This window comes from Sphaerodactylus townsendi, linkage group LG05 (assembly GCF_021028975.2).
Source record: "Sphaerodactylus townsendi isolate TG3544 linkage group LG05, MPM_Stown_v2.3, whole genome shotgun sequence".
Classification (NCBI taxonomy): Eukaryota; Metazoa; Chordata; class Lepidosauria; order Squamata; family Sphaerodactylidae; genus Sphaerodactylus; species Sphaerodactylus townsendi.
In genome coordinates, this window is record NC_059429.1 from 54,645,201 (window position 1) to 54,664,197 (window position 18,997).

At 41.9% G+C, this 18,997-nt stretch overlaps 1 protein-coding gene across 2 annotated transcripts in view; it reads right to left on the reverse strand.

The window, feature by feature from the left end:
• Positions 1-18,997, reverse strand: part of TNNI3K (TNNI3 interacting kinase) — a 236,284-nt gene that overhangs the window by 70,549 nt on the left and 146,738 nt on the right. For both annotated transcript variants that reach the window (XM_048497322.1, XM_048497323.1), the window contains exons 18-19: positions 1,290-1,342; positions 8-60 (exon numbers count right to left, since the gene is read on the reverse strand). In XM_048497322.1, coding sequence (XP_048353279.1) covers positions 8-60; positions 1,290-1,342 — 106 coding nt within the window. The remainder of the gene's footprint in view (positions 1-7; positions 61-1,289; positions 1,343-18,997) is intronic.

The window sequence follows — 18,997 nt, forward strand, 5'->3', positions numbered from 1 at the left end:
GGCAAACCCCAGGTTGTTTTGTCATATTATCTTCATCCAAAGACTGCAGAAATCTGGATTCTAAGATTTAAAAAGAAAAGAAAAATACTGTCTGAATAACATGACCAAGTATAGGCGAATTCTTTTTTTTTTAAGTGGGACCTGGCATTGCTAATGTATTTCTGCTGCATAGGAATACCAGCTGGAAACACAAGGACATTGTACATGGTTTAAATGATGTACTTCATAAAGTGAAGTGTTAATCTGCTTGTGTAAGAACGCTATCATTTGTTCTCAGGTACTCAGTAGACATAGTTGTTGAGTCCTGCCATCCCAAATATTACTTGCTACATAGTGGAAGGCCAACCCACCCTGTGATGATGGTCTGAGTTCTGTTTTGGTCTTCAGAGACTGGTTTTATATAGATCTATAAACATTTCTGGAAAACTGTACATTTCTTACTAATAGATTGCAAGTAGAAGCACTAGGTTGCAACCCAAAGGTTTGCATTATATCTTTAAAATCGCTGGTTTTAAAGCAGCCGTGATTTCTTTCACATGTTTCTTTCCCAGTCCTGTAACTGACTCTTTACCTGCAAACTGGCATATCTAAAGAAGGTGAAGCAGTACAAGCTGGCAAACTTCTGGTTGAGTCTTTCCCCCTCTCTTTTTAGGCATTAGGAATTGCTGAATTATGGGAGTGGGCTGGTGTCAGCAGATTGCAGTTGGGATACAAACAAACTTGAGGGATCAAGGCATCATGGGAGGATATGAAAAAATGACTGGGAAATCAACTCATAAGTCCCTTTCAAAACAGTATAAACTCTTTGTTTCAGGACTTCAGCAAAACTTTTTCCCCATCTCAATGGGTTTTTTTCTCTTTAAAGTGACTCAGCTGTCCTCAGTTGAGTGCAGTGAGTATGTCAAGTCTACATCTAACAATTTTTAGAACTCCTTTTTTAGAATTTACAAGTGCCTTTCTTCATATCGAAGTAGTTCTTAAATATGCAAAAATGCTGAATGCTGTTATACTTGGAGCTGTTTTGCAGCCTTCATTTGATATTAGAGGGAAAAATAATAATCCAGATAATAGCATGTTACAACTGCAGAGTCAGTATACCAGTAGTTTGCTATATGATAAATACAAAAAATCTGTTCTGCAGGATGAACCAGAAACTCCAATAACTCATGAGACCAGTCAGAAAACATAGTTATGGTTTGTAGTTTATGATAATCAGTTCTCCAATTATGACTAACCCTTCTTCTCTAGAGACTGAAAATGTGCTGTTCTTTTTATCTGCAAACTCTCACCTCCAAAATCAGCTACAACAGCATGGCCATCTTCATACAGGAGAATATTGTGACTGTGGAGAAACAAAGTTGTTAGATTGGACAACTATGCAGTTTTCAATAAAACAGTGCTATCGTAAGCAGAGTTACACCCTTCTAGGACGACTGAAGTCAGTGGTCTTGGAAGGGTATAACTGATTAGGATGGTGGGACAGACCCGCCCCCCTTCCTAACTTCTTCAGGCAAGGAAATCACTCACTGGTCAATTGCGCATAAAGTCTTTGCTGCGCAGTGGAGACTAGTGTTCACTGAAGCAAGATTTCTTGTATGGATGTATTTTCGGAACTCACTTCCACAAACATATTGAGAGATTGATCTTTTGATATAAAGTAATGACAAAGAGGATTTTTTCAACATAGGCATCTTTTTTTGGTCCATTCCACCTCCCCTGCTCTCCTTCTGCTCTCCCTGATGGCTGAGAGGGTTTTTAAAACTTTCAGGCAAGACTCTGTTTTAAAACAAGTCTCTTCTCTTCTCTTGCAATGGCAGCACTGATACAGAGAGAGAGAGAGAGAGAGAGAGAGAGAGAGAGAGAGAGTGCACATAAGTGTGTGGAAGGAAAGGGAGTGGGGGAGAGAATATCAGCTTTTAAGCCTTTAAAGTTGTTGATGGGTGGAGTTAAGAGAACGTGGCCCAGCAAAGTTCAGCAGAGAAACTGCACTGCAGGCTGGGGACTGCCTCCTCACATCTAAACAGAGAAATGCGAGGAGAGCCCACTATGAGCCCACTTGCTCAGAAAACAGGCTTAAAGTAAGTGTTCCATATGTAATGGGACACTACTCAACTTGTTAATTTTTTCCTGCCTTTTTCCTTCAGGTACTGAGCTACTTCAGACAATGATAACATAAGGTGAAACAGAAGCCCTTTCCCTCAGCCCTGTAACTGACCGAGGTGAAGGATGCCTGTTGTTTCACCTTCTTTTGTCAAATCCTTTATTAAGGAACACAAAATAATAATACTGAGACAGATTTTAAGCTTAAACAGAATAAAATATTTATTAACAGAGAGGAGATGGGAAAGGGAGATAAATGGGAAGAAATGGGAAAGGCAGAACTGATGAATATACACAAGAGCTTTGGCACAGAGATTCAGTATTTGGTTTTCAGGCATAGGCTTAATAAGTTTGTTCGGTTTCAGTTCTTAGTTAGCTTAGATGTCCTGAAGATGTTTCATAAGATGGTGCAGTTTTATATTTTCAGTTGGTACTGGCGAATGGATACCCCACTCAGGGTCTAACACAGGCTTGATAATTCACACAGTACCCTCACAAGCCTCACTCTGTTAGGATCCCCAAAACTGCAACATAAATAATTCTCTCTGGAGGAAAACAAAGCAAACCCCCAAATACTAGACTACTGGTCCTTCTTCTTCCCTCTTCATGGAAGACCCATCCCTCCTTGGTTATATATATATGGCCCCTCAGAATAGACCCTTCAATAACGCTCTATCAGTTCACTCAGTCTGAGTATTGACTTACTTTCAACACACAGCTCACAGGCTATCAACAGTAGAGTTAGTTTTACACACTCTGACTGAACTACTCTCCTCAGAGACAACTGAACTTGGCAAAGGCAGGTGGCTGTTAACTCCTAGACATTCAGATCCAAAAGCACCTCAAATTGTTCTTCACAGGGATATAACTTCCTCCGTCTCTGTGACATCCAGTTACTTACCCAATCAGAGTGAAGGGTTAGCACAACTAGTCAGATGGCTTCCCTGCTCCTAGGCCTTTATCCCTCACTCTGAATGTAAACACACTGTTTTAGACAGACCTGCACTTAATTAAACTCACATTTTCTGTGGAGTCTGTCACAGATGGTAATGTAAATGCCCATTTAAAATCCTTCTTTTCCCCTTTTAAAATGTGAATAAAAGTTCCCCAAACTGGGTTCAGTCAGCAAAACTGAGCTGAAAAAATTATGGTTACAATACAAATTGCAGCTGTTTGTGTACATAAATTATCTGTATTAAAAACAGAGATATATGTGTTGTGTACTGCCTCTTTAAGAGAGTTATCCAGGAGGACTCAGTGCAGCGATTTCTATAGTGATGCAGCAGCAATAAAGGGAGGAAAGATATTTTAGCAGCAATTGGACTTAGGGCAGGGGCGTCTAACCCTGGCACTCCAGATGTTTGTGGACTACGATTCCCATCAGTCCCTGCCAGCATTATTCTTCACTCTGTAACCAGGTCTTCAGATATAGTGGGAAACTGCCTGCTCATGAGTCCAGGTATCTGCCACCAGTTATTAGAGTAATGGGGGAAACAGCTGCTGGAAGTGTCATCAGTATAATACTCTAGGATTCCTAGAGCAGTGTCATGCAAGTGTGCTGCCATTATTTCCAGGTTCATGCCAGAAGTGAACTGTGGTGCTTATTTTACATGTCTCTGCCTCCTACAAATCCCACTAGTTGCCAGCAGCTTCAGAGGTGGGGCAAATGGCAGAAATAACAACAGGCAATGTGCCAATTCACCTCTGGACAAAAATGCAAATGTGATGGGGATGTTTTAAAACACTATGATAATACCATGGAGTTTACAGAGTATTTGTTGTGATGTCATATCTGGGTTTTTGTCCAGATGTAGAGTCATCACATAGCCTCCCATTGCTTCTCCCACTGGCCCAAGTGTCACAGGAAGGCAAGATACTGGGTGACTGCTCAACCAAAAAACCCATATTTATTGGCAACACTAGGTGGATCCCACCCTTGTCACACAAGCAATAATGAACAATCAGCTTCTTTAACATTATAGCTTATTTATTTTTAGCAATAAAAACCTCTGGGTAGATAATTCTGATTGGAAAGGAAATATAACAGTATTTAGCTAACAGCTTATATATTTATTTTTCACCTCAATTTTGAATAGCCATAGGCTCAGAACCCCTACAGGTTACCAGTAAACAAATGTAAGGTATTCCTACTTCCCACAGGTGATTATACAGAGACATTTGGAATTAGCCTCTTAAAGAGGTAGGAATGGTTGTGATTCATGCCCTGGTTTTGTCCAACAGCCAGAAGCACAGGGTTGTTTTTTGTGTTCTTTTATATTCTCTATAAATAGGATCTTCTCTTTAGTTGAGTAGCCATTAGCTGTGCTTCACATGATTATTATGAGAAAATATTTCATCAGTAAATTGATCGGGGGTGTGTGTGTGTGTGTGTTCAATCTTGACAATTTAGTAGAGACATCCTCTAATTAGTAGTAAAACAAGACCAAATACTTAATTAGTGAAACATCATCTGTAATAGGTTTATTAATTATATGATGACAGTTTTACCTAGAAAGAATGAAGAGGATGACATTTGGGGGTTGAACCCAGTGATAACCTTTTAATAAAATCAGAAGGCCTGATTTTCCTCTAACTTTGACTCCACTCAGCTAAAGTGAGTCACTCCTAATTTGCAATGGCATAAATGAAAGTAGGAAGAGACCCATAGACTCCAGCTGTGAACAGACAACTGCCAGTAACTGTTAGAGCTTCATAAAGTAAAAGATATTTTGGACTGTTTTCAAAAGGCTAATTTTGCTCTGAAAACTTGATTTGACAGACTACTACCCTTTATGCCTCTGATTTTGTTCACTCCCTTTGCTTCTACTTTGCATAAGAAAGCTTGTGCTTGTCAGAAGGATTCACAAGCATGCTGTTTCTTCACTGTTAGGTGCTCTTCACAATCATCTCATCATAAGACCCATGCTGAGAAGGGTATTGAGAATGACTTTCGAATGTGGTGGTGGAAGCTTTCACCATTATATGCAAAGAAAGACTTTGAAACGCAAGGTGCCAAATGCATATTGTGTCTACTTGCCAGACCTCTGCCTACATTGCTTTTACCATAGCAATAGGTCCCAATTTCTGGAAACTGTTGAGAATTAGCTCTCTTTGGACTGAAGCTCAAACCATTCAAGCTTTCTTCTAATAAAATTCCCAGATATTGCCAGTACTTGGGTCACTCAAAATTCTCATTTTCTTTTTCCCTTCCTTCTCCCCACCTGTAATCCAATTCTGTGCATGTTTACTGTGTTCAGTATGGCTTTCTCTTAGGTAGTGTGCATCCACAGGATTCTCTCAGAAAATCCCTCTAGCTAAAAAAGTCAGGTTTTCTGCCAGAAATACAAGTTTTGATCTTCCATGCATACAGCTTAGATGCAAAAAAAAAAAAAAAAAAGGAAAATAAGTACAACACATTTATGAGTAGAAAAATTGTTGGGTAAGTATCAGCTCTCTTCATAATATTTTTAGGTTTCGTGTAAATAGCAGAACTAGACTCATATCTACTAATCACTGAAGTCTGGCAGCATCCTTAGCAGAAATTGCCATGTTAAGACTCAATCCCGTATGGATGGGGCATTTCAGCCTCTATCATCTCCCCCTGGCCAAAAGAAGGAACTGCAAAGAGATCGGAGATCTGTTCTTGCTAGTGACAATCTTCCTTCATCTTCCCCCACCCTCTGGCTTTGATTCCTTTTATTCTCAATTGCACAGGAACTAGGTTCAGCACACTGTGTTATTTCAACTACCTTGATTGAAAAACAAGAACCTTCCAGCTCTTCTAGTCATGGTTGGTTATTTGCAACAGTCATTTTCCATCTGCAAAACTTTCCACTGGCAAAGGTGTTTGTGTGTGTGTGTATGTGATTTCCTCGCTCACTGCAAACTCTCAAATCATTCCTGGTGCTGCTCCCCATGGTCCCCTAGCAGGAAGAACTGGGGAGGAGGTACAATGGGCTACTGTGGGAAATATGAAAGTTCAGTTTTACAAGCTCTGCTCTCCCATCGGTTGACATTTTTGTGCCAACTTACTCAAAGGTACAATATTACTTTCATACCATAACTCTTGTGCACCTCTTGGTTGGAGTCACACACAGAGAAAAACCAGGAGGAGGCATCTGGTGGAGGCATCTGGTGGGTAAAATACTGGCCTGCTCCACTTCAGATTGCAGGTGAAGGATCACATTTTAGAATGCTCCATGGGTTAAAAAAATCCCTGCAAATAGAAAACCAGCTTGCCAAGCAAAGTATGGGCACATAAACCTTCTTTCTTCCTAATTTTATATTTGAATGGTGCGGGGGTGCATTATGTGAAGGAACACTGAAAGCTAGAATCCCACTTAATGTCAGAAGCCTTCATCTTCATTCTGGTGGTGCAAATGCCACCAAGACTTAAGGGTTTTCAAGGCCCTTTCGCCACTTACCTTAAGCCCCGCGCTACTCTCCTCAAGTAGTGCGGGGTCCCGGGGCACTCCCCACTACAGGGGCGGTGACAGCGCAGCCACCCCGATGCTGCCGCTCTCGCGCCCCCTCAGCACGCGGCATTCCTGGCGCTCCTCAAAACGGCACCTTTTGATGACCCCACGCGGGGTTGTGGGGAAGCCCAGGCGCGCACCAAGGATGACGCGCGCTGAGAGCAGCATGCAGCATGCAGTAAGTGGGGAAAGGGCCAGTGGCAGCAGACTAACAGTGATGGTTTTGCCATTGTCTACCAATTGTCTACCAGGACACACAGGGAGAGAGGAAGTGAGGAAAATTCATCCACCTGAACCAAGCTTCTTAGGAGGCGAAGCAGACCAAGTGCTTAGGAGCAGCAGCAGCAGAAGGCCATTGCTTTCACATCCTGCATGTGAGCTCCCAAAGGCATCTGGTGGGCCACTGCGAGTAGCAGAGCACTGGACTTGATTGACTCTGGTCTGATCCAGCAGGCTCTTTCTTATGTTCTTATAATCCAGCTATTGCAGTTTGAAATGACTGTTGACATGCTTAAAGGCCACCCATCAGTTTAAAGGGTGGGGGGAGGTTCCATTTTGTGATGTTAAAAATGCAGCTAACTCTTCTCCCATTTCCAATTTCACATCACACATAATTATTTCCCAACAGTACAAATAAATCTTCAATTGCTGTAAGGTGTAAAACCCACCCATGCCACCTTTTTCTTGCAATTTAATCTTAAATATCAGCAACCAGCCTTTCAACATGATGATGCAAACTGTCTTGAGTCCCCTATTGGGGACAAAGCTGGGCTATTCTAATCTATAATTGTCTAATGTTTAGAATGTTGCAATGACAAACCCCCACCAAATCACCATGCAGGACTCATTTCCACCCAATCCCTGTGTGTCCTGCATGGGGATTGGCCTGCCTACAGTCCTCCTTGCTGCCCAACACCTTAAAAAGTTTCCTACACACAGCTTGATGCCTCCCAGTGCTCCCCGTCACCATCTAACTCCTCCCAAAGCTCCGCGCATTGCCCGAGGCCTCCCAATCTTACCCACTGCTGCTGGACTCCTCACAATGCGCCTCACAAACAGCACCATCCGAGAAGCCTAGGCAAGTACCCTGTAATTGCTTAGTGGCTTTAAAAAACAACCTTACAACAAAAGGTTGCCAACCTCCAAGTGCGGCCTTTCCCTTGAAGAAAATGGCTGCTTTGGAGAGTATGCCTTGGTTGTTGGGCAAAGTTTCAATTGTTTCCTCATTTTTTAAACAAAAAACCTTGCAACAACATGTTGCCAACCTCCAGGTGAGCCCTGGAGATCTGAAATAACTGATCTCCAAATCACTGAAACCACTTCCCCTGAAGAAAATGACTGGTTTGGAGAGTGAACTGTATGCCTTGGTTGTTGTTGGGCACATAGTTGGGCAAAGTTTCAGTTGTTTCCTCTTTTTTTGGCAAAAAACACACACATTACACCAAAGCTCTCCAACTTCCAGGTGGGGCCTGGAGATCTCAAATTACAACTGATCTCCATACCACTGATCTAAATAAATGCTTGACTACCCCCTCCCCCCCAAAAAACCCCTAAAACCCCTGCTTGCAGGAATGTTTGATGGTTCAGATTCTAGGAGGATTGCCATATTAGTTGCTGAAACAGAACCAGAAGGAATCTTGTGATACCTTATGAGCTGTTATTGTATTAATAGCTTTGTGGGTTAAATCCATGAAGTTTATGCTACAATAAATCTGCTAGCCTTCCAGTACCTCAAAAGTCCTTTTAATGTCAGATGTCTGCCAGCTGATACCTGTTGACCATTGGGAGATGAGAGTTAGAGACATGGGGGGCATTGGCACTGAAAGCAGTTTGATGTCACTTCCATGGAAAACCAGAAGTGACACACTGTTTTCAGAATCAGCTGATCTAGAGTAAAACCATAGAGTTTCTTGGGAGTTTCTGGGACTCTATGTGACATGACATCAGTTATGTGATTTCCCTTGAAGCGGTATCATACTATGGTGGCAACAAAGGTACAGAGAAGGTTGGAAGAGAAGGTTGGAAGAGAAGGTTGGAAGAGAAGGTTGCCAGTAGGTGATCTCCTGCTATACTGAGAGACCTAGCAACCCTAGGTGCAGCTGTTTTTAAAAGTGTGTTGTCTTGCTCATTACCCTTAAATCCAGGCTGTGCTTTCTGTAGTTCTGATTTCTGCTTCTTTTCCTTTGTAGCTGTTTTTTTAACATTCTTCCTTAAGATTTTCTGACTTCTGATCTTGCCTGGTCCTTGATCATGCATTCTGTTTACTGTCTTTCCTATTAACTGAGTGGACAGCTTCACACAGCACAGACATTTAAGTTGGAGCTAAGATTCAGCTTTGATAGATGGGGTTTCAAGCAGCACATTATGCTTGCATTTAGACAAGTGCGGATTGCAGGATTCAGCCATTGTCCATTGCACATTTTTTCTGGAACAACTTCTTGTTCGGGTACTGAAACAGCATCTGTTCAGGTGCTTGAAAAGGCATGGTTGAAGCATATCACCTAGTCCCACTGTGCCATGGCTCCAATCCCTCAGAGCATTTTTAAATAGCCAACTTCTTCTCTAAAATGCCATAGCATTCCTGGGTCAGAGCCATGTAACATCTGGCTTGGCCTCATGAATACTGTGTTATAAAGATTTGTAGAGTAAAGAAGATGTAGTAACTTTTGGAAATAATGTATTGTCAAAGGTTTCATGGCCATAATGAACTGGCTATTGTGGCTTTTTTTGGATTGTGTAGTTGTGACCTGTACCATGGAGAGAAACACATCTTACTGTGACACACCTCTGAAGATGCCAGCCATATAAGTAGGCAAAACATTAGATGCAAAAACTACCAGATGTTAGCCACACAGCCCAGAAAACAATATTCATTTCTGGAAATAAATTTATGTTGATGCTCACTTGGAGGTAGCAATATCTAGTGGCCCCATGCAAAGGGCGGGGGGGGGGGGGGGTCTGTTCATGGAAGTGGTGAGTGGCTGCACTGGCAGATTCACCCTTCCTGGGGCACCTGCAGCCCACTCCTGCACTGGAACTGCATCAGCATCCCAAGACCCCTGCCAGCTCCAGTGTAGTGGGGGTGGATTGGGGGCATGGTTAGGAAAGAAACCGACATTAGTCAGCTTCTTCCCAGCCTTTGCTGGCACTATGTCGATGTCCTGGGCCTAGGACTTGCACTGTGAAAAAGGCAGCCTAAGTCCATTCAGCCCAATGGGGGCTTCACAGCTGCAGGGAGGCTTTTTTATTGTTTAAACTTCCCTATGCCTCTGGGAAGCCTCCATAGGAGTGGCAGGATGGCACCACATCAGTCTGCTGCCACCGAGTTTAGATGGGGCTAAGAGCCAGTTGTTTCCACTCCACCTTCAAACTCACAGGGCAACTTTGAAACAGTCACTCCCATGGTTTCCTTGTGAGGATAAAGTTGAAGCAGGGACAATCCTGATCTCCTATGAGCAATGTGAAGGACAGATAGGGTTTCTGTCATATATTATGACAATGAAGTTTATAGATACGCAACATATTAAAAAAAGATTTATTCACTCTGAAACTAACTGCTGATCATTTTAATTGCTGTTTGCAATTAAGGTGAGAGTAAGGCCCCTTCCACACACGCAAAATAATGCGTTTTCAAACCACGTTCACAACTGTTTGCAAGAGGATTTTGCTATTCTGCACAGCTTCAAAGAGCACTGAAAGCAGTTTGAAAGTGCATTATTCTGCATGTGCGGAATGAGTCTAAGAGAAGTTAATCTCACTTTGCCAAGTCTCTTTTCATGTTCATAATTTTACCAATCTATGTCAAGATATCTTTGTTTAGCAACTTTATCTCTACAAAATCCAAATTTAGTTAAATCTTATTTATAAGGAAGAAGCTGCAACCTCCAGTCATAAGCGGGCCGTTCTGTACCTTCTATGGCTTTACTCCATCCAGTTTTGTGATGGAATGATTGATGCAGAACTGACCATCATTCTGGGTATCCTACAGATGACTAATCTGTCCTTTCAGTGGCAACAGAAGATAGGAAATCAATTTCTCTCAATTATGATACTAAAATTCATATAAATTAATTACAGTGTATGTTTTCTAGCCTAGAGGCCACTTCTAATCCTCTGCGTTGTTTGTTTGTTTCTGTCAGGAGACCAGTTAAAAAAGATCACAACCACAGTTGTTTAAAAAATCTCATTATTCATACAATGGGGGGGGGGAGGTGTCAGTGAAATATTTGAAACCATAGAAACTGGCAACTGCAATAAGGGTAAACCATAACTTTTCCTATATCTGGCAGTTGATGTGTATTTAAGTCTTACCACTAAATCCAGGGACTTGTCCTGTAACCACTGGAAGTCTGAAGAAGTAAATTTTAAGATTTGAATACTGTGGTTAAACCCATATATTGAGGCTAACGTAAACAAACTGCTTTCCTCTTTACTCTCAGTTTCTTCAACATTATGGAATGCAATATAGAAAGGGATAATACCTGGGAATAAATTTAATTCTACACATACATACCATCAATATTAGCATTCCTCCAAATATGTACATAACACCTATGAAATAATCTATACAAGACTTAAACCTTTTCATGGGGGTATTGTGATCAGCACAGGGAAGGAACATGACTTTGGAGTAGATCTGTAGTGCAAACATATATCAATTTTGCACGACTTTGGGAGCAGTAGAGTCTTTGGAAGCAGCAGAGAGGAGCAGCAATGGAGAAGAGGACTGGGACAGAAAGGGCTGAATGAGCTCTGGTTTTCTTTTTGGAGGGCTTTTCTCAAAGCCACATCTTTTTAAACAGTGTGTTTTTAAAAGGGGTTAACAGGGGTTTTCTCTTTTTTCTCTTTGTCTTGGACCTGCTGAGAGAAGTCGATCTATGGATACCAATCTTGATCCTCCTTGCTTTGAGATTGCAAATGCCTTAGCAGACCAGGTGCTTGGGAACAGCACCAGCAGAAAGCCAGTGCTTTCACACCCTCCATGTCAGATCCCAAAGGTATCTGGTGGGCCACTGCGAGTAGCAGAGTGCTGGACTAGATGGACTCTGGTCTGATCCAGCTGGCTCTTTCTTATGTTCTTATATTCTATGACTTTAACTGTCATCATCCCTTCCAAGATTTCTGGGCATTGCAATTTGCAAGACTGCTTAGTGATCTCTTGTCCATATCAGAGACCCACTGTTCCAAGAATTCTCTGAGAAAAGGAAACTGTTAATTCCATTTAGATCTTGAATGGATATGCAAACCGCAGAAGTCATTAACGAATATATTATGGAGGTGATTATATAATTAGATATGAACAAAAAGAGTGAAAAAGTTCAAAGGTCAAACTGGTACTTCTGCTGATAATAGTCAACAGGGACATAAACAGCAGTGTGTTTTGAATTGCGAGCTCTAATTTTTGGACACCAATAAAAATTGTTTGTGAAATATCAGATATTGTTGATTAGTTTTTCTGAAAACAACATTCTGGACCTGCAAAAGCTATTTCTGAAGTCTGATTGTGTGCTAATAGACTTCAGCCGTGTATTTATTAAAATATTTATGCCAGGCCTTTTTCTAGGGATTTAAGTCAGCTAATACAATGTCTTCAAGCAAAGAGAATACAGTAAAATCACAGAAACTTAAATGAGATTAACTCATATCCACAAATATATACAAGCTTTTTTACAGTATGACTGGTACCTTATCACAACTAATCAAACAACAATGTAAATTCAGCATCCTCTGAATGAAAATGGTTTTGCCTTTCTTCATAAAGATAACCAATGATAGTACCTTCTGGACCTCCTCTGATAGACCATTCCATAGCATCGATTCAAAGATGGAGAAAGACCAGAGGAGGAATGTCTACATGTTAATCAGAGGTCCCTAAATGGTCCACAGAGGGACATGCCATGCAAATTTGTGAGATTCAGTTTAAGCTTGAGTAATTGGACTCTGTCTGTCTGTCTGTCTGTCTGTCTATCTATGAAAACCATGAGAAGTCCATGTCAAATTTCATAATATAATCAATGACTGGAGGATACCTTGGATTTTGCCTGACTGTTATGCTATAGGATAGAACTGGTTTGGTAAAGAATATTGAATCAGTCCCATTTTTTTGCTGTTCCTAGTATCTGGTTAGTATATTTGGTTTCTCAGTCTTAAGAGCAACAACATGCCTGCAGAACTGAAGAGAAATAAAACAAAGTTAACTGTGCTTCCACACTGTTATTTATCTTGCCCCATTCATGTGTTAGCTTTATACCACTTAAACTTCCAAGGTCAGCATTCTGAATGCAGTAACAATCACTCATATCTGAAGTTACTGAAGAAACAGAAAGAATTTGGCAAGAAAATAGGAAATGAAAGTAAGCAAAAAAGAGGCGAATGGGCCAGGGAGGTTAAAAGTACAGAAACCAGGGTATTCAGATAGATCCACTTTCTTGCTGAACAGACACAAGGGCACTGGTAAGTTTCAGCATCAAATGGAAGACTGCTGTGAGAGAAGCTGTTATTTATCCAGAACAAGCTTTTATGCAGTTCAGCACAACAGTTTCATATTTTGGCAACTCTGCAATGCAAGACTGGGTTAACTCTATCTCTAGTAAACAGAAGCTTCAAGGATGCAACTCCTGAGCCACCCAAGGGTTTAAACCTGCTAACATCTGAGGATTTGCTGAAAATGGTTGCTTTTTCAACACATGAGAAAGGCTAAGGAAATCACAGTGACTTAAGGATATTTGTCTTTTGCATCCACATGGAACTGAAATTCTTCAAATATACACATAAAAACTCCAGGAAAGAAACTCTTGCTATAAAGTTTGGAGCTCTGTTTCTACCCACAGTCTGCATTTTCAAGTGGTTAAAGAATCGAAGGCTGTGCCTGAGGGTCTCCTTCATCTCGCATTAATGTAACTAATTGAAGGTCCATTCTCAAGTATTACCTTTTCATTTGCTCTTTTTTTTGCTTGTTCTATACAATAAGCTTATTTGTTTTCTCATCTGGAACTTGAGGACCATGTTCAATAGACTCAGTTTGGCAAGTGCTTCAGAACAATGCACAAAACAGAAAACAAATAATGAGACCCTTACTCTTCCCATTATGTCCAGACCTGCCTATCAAAAGTGTGCATGGTTGGATGGGTAATCAGCCAAGAAAGGACATATTACTATATCAGAATAATTGGAAGGTATATACTACATACTAGAAGAGTTAGTTTTTATAGCACCTTACTGTCCTGTAAGCAACTTACAAACTCTTTCCCTTCCTCTCCCCACCACAAATACCTTGTGAGGTAAGTGGGGCTAAGAGAGATCTGAAATACTGTGACTAGCCCAAGGTCACTGAGCAGGCTTCATGTGTGGGAGTGGGGAAACAAATCCAGTTCATCAGATCAGAGTGCAACTAATTTGGAGGAGTGGGGAATTAAGGGGGGGGCAATGCAATGTGACACACACTGGGCTCCGGCAACTCAATATTTATGAACATGTAAATGAAATAATCACTCTATAAAGTCTAGCGCAAAAGAACTTATAAGGAATTAATATGCAATACTAACAAAAATTACATAATTAAATAATACCAATAACAGCTCGTATTGCTAGTATAACATGAAGTGACTCCGTCCCTGGAGTATAATGGCCAGAAGAAATCAATTGATTCACATAAGTTGATTCATAAATGAGTTCATTCATAAGTTCAATGATGATAAATGGTATGCATTCCAGAGCAAAAAGACCCTTGCTCAGATGATTTTCCAAACATTATCAGTTTCTATCAAATAGAAGGAAATCGTAATAATAAAAGATTAACCCTATCTGGGGATCTACAGCATCCGTGGAGTGAAGAGGACAGGTATAAACCCAACGGAACCCTTATCTGAGGCTCAGCGCTGTTGGTGAACTTTTCTTCTGGGGGTCCAATTTTATGGGCCCCCAAAAGGCTTATTTTGTTTCTCAACCCACCCCCAGAAGCAAAGTTCACCAAGCCTGGATGCTATTCCAGGAGGCCTTCTGGAACCACCTTGAAAGTCTGGCACCTGTATCTTCAAAAATGTGCAGCCACTGCTTACGCACTCAGGTGGTTTCCACACAGCCAAGGGAGAGACCCTGCATGCCGATGCAGGCTCTGGGGCCGTTTGCACAAACGGCCCCATGGGGGATCTTGCAGAGCTGCTTGAGGAACAAGCTTCCATTGTCACAGCCGCGTATTCCCTCCTCGGCTAACGCCTGCGTTGCAACCTTCTGCTGGCAGCCGCGTCGCTCTATCGTCGCTCTGAGAGAAGGGGACACGCCCCCATGGCCACAGCGACGGCTGAAGCACCAGAGACCGGGGGTGTGTCCCCTTCCCTCCTCAAAGCGACGTGGCTGCCAGCAGAAGGTAACGAGGCATTTGGGGCTGGGGGGGAGGGGGAAACGCCGGCTTCCACCCGCTGCCGTTTGCAGGAAAACTCGCTCCCCACGCGAGTTTTGAATACACCAGACTCTTCAGCAAGTTCTATGGTGGGAACAGCAAACCCCATTAAAGTCTACGAAGGGAAAAGGTTTTTTCCCCACCATAGAACTTGCTGAAGAGCCTGGCAGGTTCTGGGGAATTTCTGAGTGTGTAAGCACTGGCTGCACATTTTTGAAGATAGAGGTGCCAGACTTTCAAGGTGGTTCCTGGAGGCCTCCTGGTAATAGCATCCAGGCTTGGTGAACTTTGTTTCTGGGGGCTGGGTGGGTGGGTTGAGAGAGTTTAGGGAGAACTCAGCCAGCAGGCTTCATGTGCAGGAGTGGGGAAACAACATAAGCCTTTTGGGGGCCGATAAAATTGAACCCCCAGAAGAAAAGTTCACCAAGCCTGAATGCTATTACCAGGAGGGCCTCCTGGAGCCACCTTGAAGTCTGGTGCCTCTATCTTCAAAAATGTGCAGCCTGCTTACACACTCAGAAATTCCCCTTTGGCTACAATGGAGCCAAGACAGTACAAAGCAGAGAATCTGGGCAAATTTCCTGGGGTGCCTGTTAGGAGTGGGGCGAGGGCGTTCCTGAGGTGTGGTGAACAATTTAGTTTAGGATTAGACTGGACCTGCTGCTAGCAAGCCAGCAAGTCTCTTCCTTGTCCAGACAAAACAGTCCTTACATCCCCTGCTTTCATAGGATGTTTCACATATACATACTCATCACTCAGTGACTGCAATGTTAGTCTTATCGAACTCACAGGTTGAAGACCTCTGATAGACCTTCTGTTTTATTCAGTGTTAACTCAAACACAGTACTTTTCAGTGGAGTCACTTTTCAGTGGAGTCACGCAGCTTTGAATCATGAAATAAATAATCAGAGATACAGTCCCCTTATGGCATACAAAATGTTTTCATGACTCAGCAGGCTGAAACTAAATCTGACACAGCACAATCCAAAACAGCTTTCCTGCCAAGGACTGACAAAGCACAGTGAGGTTGAAAGTATGAGATAAGCAGTTGGAAAAGGAGAAATGGAACTTTCCCCCTCCTGCACGTTTCTCCTGAAAACTTCCTTTTTCAAACTGTTTTCCTCCTTCAGGAAGACCTATCAATACCTTTCACTAGTGTGGTTAATCTGTATGGCTGAATATAGATGAGTTTGTTTTTAGCTGTGAAGTTTTTTTTCTGCAGAAAAGGGGGAGGGGGAAGAGGAGCATGACACATTTGCAAGTCAAGTCACAAGCTGCATTCATGCACATTTTTACATAAATGCAGCTAAGTGTGATGTGTGAACAAAAGCTGTGTCGTTGCAGCTCTGGAGAATCGTGTTCTTTTCTTTTATGACTGAAATATATAGAAAATGGTTCCCACAACTTGGTTGTAATTTGGTCTGGCAAGTGGGGGGTGGGAGAGGGAGAAAATGGCTTCATAGGCCAAGTTAGAGTTGCTGAATCCAGGTTGAGAAATATCTGGAGATTTTGGGAGTAGACCCTAAGAAGGGTAGGATTTGGGGAGGGGAGGAACTTCAATGAGGTATAGTGGCATAGAGTCTACCTTCCAAAGTGGCTATTAATACCAGGTGAATTGATCTCCATCACCTGGAGATCAGCTGAAATCCTAGGAGATCTTCAGTTACCACATGGAGGTTGGTAGCCCAAGGCCAGATATCGTCTAATTAGCTATTCTATATGTGTCCTTCAATTCTTTATGTGCCCTTTATGCTTCACTTAGGCCCCTTCTGCACATGCAGAATAATGCACTTTCAATCCACATTCAATGCAATTTGCAGCTGTGTGTAATAGCAAAACCCACTTGCAAACAATTGTGAAAGTGGATTGAAAGTGCATTATTCTGCATGTGCGGAAGGGGCCTTATATTTAGAAAGAAGTGATTTAGCTTTCTTCGGAGGACCCAGTTGTAGAGGTAACCTGCCATGTTGCCCCACTATACTATACTATACTATACTATACTATACTATACTATACTATACTATACTATACTATACTATACTATACTATCTATCTATCTATCTATCTATCTATCTATCTATCTATCTATCTATCTATCTATCTATCTATCTATCTATCTATCTATCTATCTATCTATCTATCTATCTATCTATCTATCTATCTATCTATCTATCTATCTATCTATCTATCTATCTATCTATCTATCTATCTATCTATCTATCTATCTAACAGTGACTTTGTTAGTCATGCCCTAACGCCGAAACGGCTGGACGGATCACCCCCAAATTTTCACATGACATTCCTCCCTGTAGTAGAGCAATGTCCGGACCTTCAACCAAATCACGAAAGTCCATATCTGGAGCTCAAAGTAAAAGCGTCTTTTCCTCTGGTGCACCAGGCCATGAAGCTGTTTGTGTTTAACTGTCACCCTTAGAATGTTCGTACAGATGGCCAGAGATGAGCAGTGAAAACAGTAAATAGGTAATACTGTTAGGTAATGCAAGTGGAAGTGAAACACATACATACTTTGCCATGTGAGACGTCAGGTGGGGTTCCCCCCCCTCACAAGCAGGTAACTTTCACTCTCTGTGCCTCACCCACTGCTACCACACAACACACATACTCTCATACACATCCAGCTCATCCTCACACACCTCGCTCTGCCCTCCCTCGCATCCAACCACCACTTACCCACTTCCTCACCCATATTAGCCACAGCTCTCTTTTACTAAAAGCAAGCTGGAGTTTGCCTTTTTCTTCTAAGAAAATCTGTGGGGAGGGGGCAAACCAGCACTACTGGCTCTGCTCCTTTTGCACATGGCCTTTTAAGAACTCGGGGAGCTGGCCTCAATCTGAATGCCTCACCACCCTGCCTCTGCTGCCTGACTGGGATAGCCTCCTTGCCCCAGTTCTGTCTACCCAAGTCAGGACTGTGCATGTCAACCAGCCTCATGGACAGTGGGATTCACACTCTGGATAGTTCCATTGTGGAATGGAAAGGGTTACCTTATACTAAAAAAACAAGACACTACCATATAACAATGTGAATTGAAAAGGGAAAGAGGAATTCTATTTGACCACCCAAAAAGGCTATGCTGCGGATCACTGGACCTGCATGGACATCTGTGTGGGTTGCGGACTGTGATGAGAAGGACAATTGCCACAGCAACGCGTGGCTGGGCCCCGCTAGTTAATGATATTAATACTGAATGGGGCTTTAAGAGATAGTGTACATCTTGCTAGTTATAAGCAGAGTAATGGTTAAGCAATTCATAGTCTGTAAGGAAAGCACAGAACAATCTTGTGTGCTGAGGCATTCCTAAAAAGTTAACACCAGAACTGATATGAAATAAAATTAAACTAATTGAAAACATGGCAATTATATCCTGAAGACCATTGTAATATCATCAAGGTAAGCAATGTGGTCTCATTCACATGCTCCCTATCTTGTCTCAAAAACTAAACCTGGGTGGGAATGTGATTACAATTCTCAGTCTGCATGCCAAGAAAATGTTCCTCTTGTTTTGGAAGCAAGAGTGTTAGTTTGGGGAGCAATTTGAATTTGGAGGGTCAGGAGTAGGTCAGGGCAATTCTTGGCAACATTTCTGCTTGTATTTGAGCTCAAAACCTAATAGACAAGCAGCAGTCAGCTGAGCTCTCAAGCTTTCCCAAATGAGTCTAGAGGGGCTTGTTCACCAAAATGTTATGTCTCTAGCAAATAGCTCAATGCAGCTTTTAATAAACAGCATGTAACTTTATTTGACAGCATTAGAGATATTTGCTTTCAGAATTTGACTAATACTCCATTCATTACTCCTGCTCCCTCTCCCTGTTTATTTCTATTGTTACTAACAATTGAAATCTATGCTACAAATCAGCACACTTCATTGGGTACCAATAATAACATGCTCCAATATGTGTATGATGCTGATGGTGGGGCTGTATCCTTTTAACTGACTTAACTTTTAATTTAACTGACTGACTTCACAGTTTGCTTGTGAATCCCTAAAATTAAGGATGGGGA